Consider the following 10,228-nt stretch of genomic DNA (forward strand, 5'->3'; position numbering starts at 1 on the left):
TTGCATGTAACTTCAATCTCTTGCATGACATGCCATATCTTTTTTTATATGAGATTAGATTCATCTGATGCCCAATTATCACTTATTTATGTTTGATAGTTTCTACAATTTATCGTTTGTAAGTTTTAAAGGTTAGTTCTTAATATATTACTCATCTATGTATAATAAAATATACAATATGGTTTACAATTTGTGGCATATGAAGATATGCCAGTTGGTTAACCAAGGTTCTTTTTAGGTAAAAAACAAGAACTGCTTCAATTTGCACAAGGTGCAATTTCTCGGTTGAAATTAAATGATAATGTTGCAAGATGATTAAAAAGCCTCTGTTTCTAAAGTTCTTGTGCATTTAGTCATACAATTCCAATTATATACTTCTTCATTTCCAATGTAAATATCTCACCTCGACTGTCCTACTAAGCATATTTGTCTGAACATTTTCTTTCTCTTGCGTAGACTATGGGAATACCAATGTTTTGCTTATGTTTGTTAGATCATTTCTTCCTAATTCATTGTTTTTCTAAGTGTAGAATTAATTAGAACATAAAGCATATACAAAGGGATTAGGGGTTCAAGAAGATCGACATAAGTAGATCAAAAGAACCAACTGAACTATGTATGAATCCAATATATTTTATAATGATTTTCAATCTAACAAATTCTTTTGTAGGTGCTTGGTTGCCTAAATAGGGGGCAAATCGATGAAATTTTATATGCCCTTGTGCATCCTATGTTAAGAAAAAGCCTTGTACATGAGCAGACTTTTGTGGTCTATAAACTCTCACTGCAAACAGTCTCAAAATCTTGGAAGGCCAAGTTTTCTACTGTTGTAAAGAATTATAAATTTATCAACTTTATAATATTTAGAAACTCACAAATTAAACAACCAACTTTGTTCACAAAGGCCATTCTAGGATCTTAGTACCACGAGTGCACTACTAACTCAGTCAATAAGATTTACATGTCATCCATGTGGTCTTTTAATCTTTATAGAATTGAATAAGAATTCTTTTATTTTTGAGATAAGAAACCTTGACATGAATAGTACATCTTTGTATTAGTGATGGATTCATATTTTTATTTATTATTACTTTTTTGTTTTTGATTTCCCTGAATCAATTTTGGCCCATGGACCACCAAACAAAGGGCCACACAGATATCAATTCGCACGAGACCCCTCTCTTTGAATCTTAACTTATCCAAGTACATATAATGAATAATTTTGAATCCAATATTTTTGTGTGATCGCCAATAGAAGAGAGGTGAATCTCATAATCATCAATTCTCCACAAATTAAAATTGGTTTTACTAATCTTTTAAATCCCAAATTTTGGGAAATCGAAAAAAAAAAGTTTTAAGTTACAAGCTCTACTAAACCCATGTGATTTGAGCTTCTCTACTGGATAACTTAATTCATCCTTCCTAAGCTTCTTAAGCCACTACCATGATTTTTAAATTCGTTTTAGACTGAGACCTATCACCCGAGTTAACTCGGTATCGGAACTGAACCAGATGAGATGTGATATTGAGTTTAAAAACCATGGCCTCTACTACATAAAAAACCAAGTCATGGGCTTCAATAAAAAAAAAAAAAAAAAAGAATTATCATATAATAGAAATTCTTCTTAATTAAATTAGAAAAGCAATCTTAAAAAAAAAAAAAAAAAAAACTCTGCCTAAATATACTTTACACATGGGATTGATGTTTGATAATAAAAAAAATTAGTGTGGCGATAGAAATTCACTCCAATTTTTATCCAGAGGTGATTTAAATTCCCCAGATTGCCACGTCAGAAATTAATCAAACATCCCATCTGTCCGATCCACTTGTTTTCTTGTTGTTTGTTAAGTTTCAGCCACACAGTCTCTCTCTCTGTGCTTCCATGGCTTCGTCCCTCGCAAGTTCTCTTCTTTCCCTCTCGCCTTCTCCTCTTTATCTGCATCATCATCACGAGGTAACCTTTCATCCATAAATCATCTCTCTCTCTCTCTCTCTCTCTCTCTCTCTCTGATAGTTCTATAAAACCTTAACACAGCTAAGCTAAGAGAAGATTGGAGAAAACGATCAAAACCCATTCCTCCAGGAGGCACTTATCCTGCTAAAGACCACTGCAGGTTTTCTTCCTCTTTAATAAAGCTTCTAATCCAAACCCCCCATTTTTTTTACTTGTAATTTTCTCTTTTTAATCTCACTCTACTTCATTTCTTGGCCAGTCAATGTGGTTTGTGCGATACTTATTACATTGCCCATGTGAAGAACGCCTGCGCTTTCTTAGGTGATGGAATGTCTAGGATTGAAGTAAGATCTCAACTTCTAATTTTTTTTTTCTTACTTGTAATTTCTTTGCAAAATTTATCAATTAGAGCATATTTAGAACGACGGAATTCGCCACAGTGAGCGAATTATTAACATTGAGGCTGACATTAATCTAACTCTATAAAAAAGTGATTTCTTTTGTTTTTTTTTGGCCAACAACTTGATTTTGAATTTAATAAATTTTTTGGCTGACATTAATCTAATTCTGTAAAAAAGTTAATTTTTTTTTTTTTTTTGCCAACAACTTGATTTTGGATTTTGTAAATTTTTTGAAATTATTGAAGTTCTTCTTAGAGAAGTGTGAATCTTTCTAAAGACAGTTGGAATCTCCGTGAAAATGGCACCTAATGTAGCTTTTACTTTATTTTCAGCCATCGGTTATTGCTCAAACCTCAAGAAAATCTTGTGAGGAAGTACCTAAGAAGCTTTGTAATCAAGATCTGATTTGGCAATTATTTGGCTTGGGGTTAGATCGGTTTAATTTGGATAAATCTGGGAGGTTTCAGAGAAATTTTGGGGATTATACACATGATGTGTTTGGGTTTCTTCCCCAATACCCATCAACTTTAACCATTCTAAAAATCCTATCTCGTTCTTGAGATTGAAGGGTAAGTTTTTTACCCTAGAGTTTGAAGACAGATTTTTAGGGGGAAAGAAGGTTCTTATTATTGGAAATATAAAATTCGCCGCTTTCATCAATTGGTTCCTTATTGGGAGAATTTTCCAAAATTTTGGAGAATTCCGTAAATTTTGTGACAATGCTCAAGAAATTATAAAAGATAAAAGACTAAAGATCCAATACGGCCTCCCATTCCTATAATAAAGGTAGCACATTTTTGTTGGAGTTTTAAACACCTAGGGCTCTTAACCAAGTTGTGCATGCAGCCTGATGTGTTTAAACTGCAACAAAAATGTGCCACGTAGACACATAACGTTGTTATAGGAGTGGAACACTGTTCTAGATCGTGACTCAAGATAAAAACGTACACACCCCAATGACTACACCTCTACAGAGGATCAAAATTTTATCTGATCTCTTGATAAAATCTTTATGGTAGAAAGAATGGACAATTAAATACTTTGATTTTCTCAATGATTAATTTTGAATTTGCCTTGTGGATTCTTATTAACACCTTTCTTTGTATTAGGGCTTGGAACCAGTAGTCCATGGCAGAGGGAGAAAAGTAGGATCACTGGACGAAACTTATTTAGGTGTTCATGAACAGTTGTTGTACGCTCGCAAAACTAACCCTGTAGAAGGTAATTCTCAATATCCTATAATCCCCAACTCTGAGCATTCTACATCTCGGCTTTCCTTTTTCATGATGGACTTTGTTTGTTAGAAGACACTAGTTTTGACACTAAATGCACATTCAATTATCTTTAAGTGTTGAAAGAGGACTGATGAAATATCTCATTTTGTTATACATTTGTTCCATCAAAATAGTAAAGTACATCAAATTTATGTAGCCAGTATTTGGTTACTAAAATAATACTACGAAGTCCATTTGCATAATTATGCTAATAAACATTGATTAAACAGTAGAGTGCTGAAATTAGGAACTTCCACATAGCTTTGTAGGATGAATTACTAAGAAAATTGTCTCAAGCCTAAAAAAAGAGGATCTTTATCAGTAACAGAAATTTAGGTGACAATATTTATATATTTTTTTGTTTACATGTATTTTCTTAATTTCTAACAGATCTTAAAATCTTTTAATTGAAAACCCCTTTTAGAAATTTGATGAGAGAGTTCAGTATGTGCACTCTTAATCCAGATCCAATGACTTAGAACCAAAGTTCTCTGGCCCATATCTCCACTTTTTGAAAATTTAAGGTCCTTATCTATCTCCCTGCTTCAATATAAGCTCCTTGGGAGCCTAGAAAATTATTCTGTTAGCATCTCTTTGCAGTTTAATGAAGCTCTGATTGTTGATTGTAAAACAATATTCCCTTTCTTGAATAGTTTTTCCAGAATTTAATATTGTTGATCATATTTCTGCAGTTACTCCTCTCCCTATCCCAATTATTTATTTATTTATAGCGTTTAAACATAAACATATGAATGCTAGATAATTGTATACTGAACTTCAATCTAGCAATTTTTTTCCTTTCTGAAGCAGGTGAAACTCGTGTAGATTTATTGGTAATAATGATATGTTTTGCATGATTGTGATTTAATTTTAGGAGCACAATGGACGGGGATAGTAACGACCATTGCAATCGAGATGCTGAAAGCAAACATGGTTGAAGCTGTCATTTGTGTGCAGAGGTAGTGGCACAAATCATTGTAGTAAACAATGGACCAAAGTAACTAGTTATTGATTTTCTTAAAGCTAGTTTCTATCTTTATTTGTCGGTCAGTGAAAATTTCTTCCTTTGTTTACTCTATGTAGTGACCCTGAGGACAGATTCACTCCAAGGCCTGTCTTGGCCAGGTATGTTTAAAGAAATCTGTATTTGAAAGTAGTTTCTCTATATTCAAAGATTTGGATTTATAGACATGTTACTTTTGTCTGTTTCTTTCCAATAGGACACCTGAAGAAGTTCTGGCAGCAAAAGGTGTTAAGCCAACATTATCCCCTAATCTTAATACCCTTGCCCTAGTGGAGGTGCCTTATTTTTTTTAAATCTCTTTGCTAGTTTTTGTCTGTATGCATGGGGTGGTCCGTGCATTGGTCTGAGCTTCTATGATATTTAGTTGTTTGGATTTTCAGGTTTGACCTTGCTATCATTCATTGTAAATATACATATTCATTTCATCTTATATGATGGAAAAGCAAAAAAAAAAAAACCCAATTTCCAAAGCTGAATTCCTTTTATATTATTGAATACTACAAAGAAACCAATTTCCAAAGCTGAATTTGATTTTGATTTACCTTGAGGGTTAAGCTTTGATGCCATGTGAAACATGCCCCTGGAATGCCAGACCACTGGAGTTGTAAAATTGATTCCTTATAATTTATTTTGGACTATAATAACAATAGCAAATGCATCAGATATAAACTACTAAGTACTTACACTAAGAGAAATAAAATCGATTCCGAACTATTGCTATAGTTATAGTAAACATCTTTAAATCTTGACCCCAAAACCTAAATTTGACAACATATTTGTCATTGGGGAGGGGGGGCAACTAAAATAATTAACAGTGTTAACCATAGTTAAGTCTATAAATGTAAGGACCAATTTGTTTGTCATAAGTTTATTTCCATAGTTATTGGTTATCATGGTTCAAGAGTACGGAATTTTATTTCCTCAGAACTGTTATATGATTTCGTGTTTTTCAACATGCGAACAGGCAGCTGGCGTAAAACGGCTTCTTTTCTGTGGTGTGGGTTGCCAAGTGCAAGGTCTGGCATATATTCTAAACAGGCATTTTCTATGTTCATTTTTTTTTTCTTTGTTGTGACTTGTACTATTGTAATGCAGAGTGATTTCTTAAACTGCAGCATTAAGATCTATAGAGCAACACTTGAACTTGGAAAAGCTTTATGTTCTTGGCACCAATTGTGGTAGTGAAAACTTTTCTACTTCAGTTTATTGTCAATTTATTTTGCCAGTATTTTGCATTTGGCCGGTGAGCTTAATTATTATAAATACAAAATTATGCACTATCATTGATCTCTCCATTAATATTTAATCTAGAGATGGGTAATGCGTGTATACTTAATTTAAGACCGATATGTTACTGGAAATATTTGGCCTATAATATATAATTTGGTTTGATACTGACATCCGATGTTTCTATTTTCTTAGTGGATAATGGTACTCGAGAGGGCCTAGACAAGTTTCTTAAGGCTGCCAGCAGTGATCCAGAAACAGTTCTGCATTATGAATTTATGCAAGATTACAAGGTGATGATAATATTTAAAGCTATTGCTTTGCCGATAATTGAAGAATTTTATTGTATTCAGTTGCTTCTCTAGACATGGTTTGCTGACTTTCCATTGTTATCAATCTGAAGTGTGTAAACTGTAAAAATTAGTCAAACGAGATTGACCCACACTAGTCCTTCCTCATAGTAAGTCAACCAAGGGGGTGATCCTATTAAATGTATCAAATTTTAACTGCACAATAACCAATTTGGTCATGAGGTATCAAATAACAAGCTATGCTAAAAGATACTGATTAATGCCTCTCCCATGCCCCATGGTACTATATGGAATATGAAATAAGATCCGTCCCTCTTCTCGTCCTTTCTATGCAAGAACAACACAAAACACTTATTTTGAAAACCATGCAAACTCAAACAGAGATCATATGTAAACAGTATTACAGTAGATTTATTTCACATTACATATTATCTCAAGCCCAGTACCTTGGGTGCTACCTTTTTAAGTTCATTTTATTTTCTAGTTTGACTGCTTTAAAATTTCTTGCAATTTTTTTTTTCTATAGGTGTTTTAAATTATTGATATGTTTAATAGGTCCACTTGAAGCATTTGGACGGTCAAATTGAAGAGGTACTTCGGTTCCTAAGCTTTCCTGTTAGCAATACTAAATCTTGCAAGCACATCATTTCATTCATTTCTATGTTTATTTTATTTTTATCAGTAGTTCTAAATTTAATTAATGCAGGTTCCTTATTTCTGCTTACCAGCAAATGAATTAGTTGATGTTATTGCACCATCTTGCTATAGGTAATTTCATATTCTTTATTTCAAAAATTAAAACTGAATTCTATCTTTTATTTTTTATGTGGAACCATAGGGTTCTGTAATAATAAGAGTAAATTACAGGATCAAGAGTACTACTATCCTCTATTTCTATGTACCATAAACTTCTCTCCACCCCAAAGCATGGTTGAGAACATGGAGGAGTGAAGACTAGGCAGTTCCTATCAATTTGGAAACCGACAAAATATACACAACCAAAAATTTCAACTGAATTTTGAGTAATTATAGGGTTTTACAATAAGAGTAAATTTACAAAATCAAGAAAATATACCCATGCAATGTTGTCAAATAGCATATGCCATGGTGTGTGACTAGACATATATGATGTCATAACAGTTTTATTTTTTTAAATAAAAATAGAAATAAAATTAAAGACAGGAAAATAATATAAATTGAAAAAAACGAATTATGCTTTTACCATCCTAGAAATTTATTTTGTAAAATTTTGTTGCCAATTTGATTATAATTTATTACTTTTGCATATTCAACAAGTATGCATAAACTAAAAAAATTGGAAAAAATTGATATCTTTATTAATTATAAGAAACTACAATCTTTATTGGTACTCTACATATTGATAATAATGAGCTTAGGTCCGATCAGTTATCCTACAGCCAAAATTGATTGGGCCCATGATGGGCGAGCTGATTTGGGCTTTTGCTACTTTAGGCCTCGGTCCGAGCTTGGGAAGATTTTTACCCGACTGAACCCCTCTTTAACACTGCTACACTTATCCAAATGTAGTTTCTTTGTGTAATGTTTTCTAAGCACTTGGATATTATATAAATCAGTTAATCAAGTGTTTTAATACTCAAAAGAATTTGTTTATGAAAGTCAATTATGTTTATTCTCCTAGTTAAGCATAGTCTAACTCATTGTTTATTTTCATGTCCCACAGCTGCTTTGACTATACAAATGCATTAGCGGTGAGTTTTTTTTTTTTCTTCCTACAGACATTATTCTAAATGTTACAAGGAACTCAATGTTAAGTTCATTTATATTATTAGTTGAACTCTTGTTGAATGAACAATGGAGATATTTCTTACAACCCTTGGAAAAAACTGGTTTGAATTGCATTTTATTGTCAAGATTTTCTTTCATATAATGCTTATAAGTAAGTTGTATATTTTTGTTTCCTAAAAGAAAAGGCAAGTTGGCTAATTATAAACCTCTTGAAACTTGGTTCTTTCTTGAATCAAAGAAACCGATATTTTGTTTTCTTATACGTGTTTCATGCATGTGCTTTGGAAAACCACAGGACTTGGTGGTGGGATACATGGGTGTGCCAAAGTATGCTGGAGTGAGCATGACACAGCATCCACAATATATTACTGTCAGGTAATGTCTCTAATGTGCAATGTAAAATATGGTAGCATCTTTTTTGAATTCTTATTCCATGGTAATTTGATCAGTTTGTGGTGATGCCCTTCTGTTCTTTCATGTTGATACCAATCGTTAAGCTGTTACCCATTCTTTTATTACCCTTTTTGATAACGATGCTAAAAAAGATTTGGCTCATCGAATTGTAGAAACGAACGCGGAAGGGAAATGCTTAGTCTTGTGGAAAATCTTTTGGAGATCACCCCAACAATCAGCAAAGTATGATTGGCCAATATTATACTGGAATTTGTATAAAATATTTTTTGTTTAAAGCATGCCAAGATTTGAATTAAAACCCATATTGAATCTTGAGTATCTTATTTCAGGGTGATCGACGTCCATATGTCATGGAGACAGTTAAAGCAGATGATAACGCAAAATTGGGTATTAGTGCCATATTCTTTATGCATCATAATCATAGGATTTATTAGCAAATTGTACCATTTGATTCATGTTTCCCAACTTTTCTTTCTCAGGGAAGGGTCCTTCTCAACCCGCTCCTAAATTTATTGGGAATTTGCTAGCATTTGTCCTTAACTTGGTAAGTATCCTTCTTCATGGAAAACCTGGATGTAACACAACTGAAAGCAAAATCTCAAAGTTAGTTCGGTTGATTTCCTAGATTGGTCCGAAAGGCCTGGAGTTCGCCAGATATTCATTGGATTACCATACGATACGGAACTATTTGTATGTAAACCGCTTCTGGGGAAAACAAAGGTAACTCGTTTCCGTTAGTACATACTGACCTATGATGCTTAGCCCATAAACAAACGTAGTGACCGATGGCTGAGCGATCGAAGCCTCACTTTTGATATTTGAAATTTTGATGATTGCAGAGCTGATATGCACATGCCTTCATATGCGAAGAGAATTGTGGACATGTACAATCAAAATGGGGAAATAGATCAGATGCTCTCCAACAAATGATTATGAGGTCTGTTGCTGCTGTCGAAGATGACAGGTGAGACGATCATAGAACCAATCTTGTGCCCTGAATGATTTGCTTCAAATGCTATCCATGTTCCACTCAAATTATATTTATGTTTCTTATGAGTACAACTGTTCATCTGGAGATGATAAATCCATGAATCTAATGGGGCTTGGAGTCTTTATTTTTTATGTTTCAATATATAAATGAAATTTCACCATAATTTTATGACATTTTCTATTTAAATGTGCTTAGAGAGAAATTTTGCCAAAGTGGGCTGCAAAGATCTACTATAAAGGATTACTCTTCCTCATGTCATCTGCCAAGTTCACATTCCTATTGGTTGGGAAAGAATGTGGAGCCCCCTATTATACATACGAGACAGCTTTCACTCTAGCATGGAAGGGAAATCAAGAGTTCTTGAAAGCTTTCTACTAGTAATTATCTATAATAACTATTACTTACAGATAATTTTTGAAAGACAATGTTGTTGTACTCTAGATCAACTTTGAACTCCATTACTCAAGTTCCCAAAAAGACCAAAAATTAAAAAATAACAATAAGACTTTTTTGGGTCTATCGATGAATTACAAATTGGTCTGGTTATTCGTGATTTCCAGTTGTAGGATTAAGCATTTTTGGTCCCAATTCATGGTTTCAATTCAAGAACCCAAATTGGCTTAAACAGATTCCATACTAATTGAGAAATATAAATTTAAGAAAGGGTATATCACACTTTGACCCCCTGTGGTTTGGCATAATTCCTTGTCACCCCGTAACATTTTGAAAATTTCACTTACCTCCCTTTTCACACTTGATGTTTGAGTTCAGATGTTATTTTTCTGTTGGGTCAAGATCCCTAGACTCCTAAGAATGACTTATGGAAAAAAAAAAAAAAAAAACACATGATCCTAACCCTTTAAT

The 10,228-nt window shown here is 33.2% G+C and overlaps 1 protein-coding gene across 1 annotated transcript; it reads left to right on the plus strand.

The window, feature by feature from the left end:
* Positions 1–178: 178 nt before the first annotated feature.
* LOC147402001 (7-hydroxymethyl chlorophyll a reductase, chloroplastic-like) lies at positions 179–9,537 on the plus strand. The gene is made up of 20 exons (XM_086444468.1): positions 179–227; positions 1,857–1,955; positions 2,037–2,115; positions 2,215–2,299; positions 3,466–3,577; positions 4,505–4,589; positions 4,714–4,755; positions 4,851–4,929; positions 5,619–5,670; positions 5,770–5,832; positions 6,077–6,174; positions 6,748–6,783; positions 6,899–6,960; positions 7,895–7,922; positions 8,255–8,334; positions 8,526–8,595; positions 8,703–8,760; positions 8,853–8,917; positions 8,999–9,093; positions 9,213–9,537. The coding sequence occupies exons 1-20, from the start codon at positions 179–181 to the stop codon at positions 9,301–9,303; spliced, it is 1,428 nt and encodes a 475-aa protein (XP_086300594.1). The 3' UTR covers positions 9,304–9,537.
* Positions 9,538–10,228: the final 691 nt, after the last annotated feature.

Source organism: Akebia trifoliata, chromosome 5 (assembly GCF_017979445.1).
Source record: "Akebia trifoliata isolate Shusen 1 chromosome 5, ASM1797944v1, whole genome shotgun sequence".
Taxonomy (NCBI): Eukaryota; Viridiplantae; Streptophyta; class Magnoliopsida; order Ranunculales; family Lardizabalaceae; genus Akebia; species Akebia trifoliata.

Coding starts and splice junctions, on each gene's coding strand:
- LOC147402001 (XM_086444468.1), top strand. CDS start 179: ATGGTTTACAATTTGTGGCATATGAAGATATGCCAGTTGGTTAACCAA. Junction 6,175..6,747: donor AATTTATGCAAGATTACAAG/GTGATGATAATA, acceptor TATGTTTAATAG/GTCCACTTGAAGCATTTGGA. Junction 9,094..9,212: donor CGCTTCTGGGGAAAACAAAG/GTAACTCGTTTC, acceptor TGATGATTGCAG/AGCTGATATGCACATGCCTT.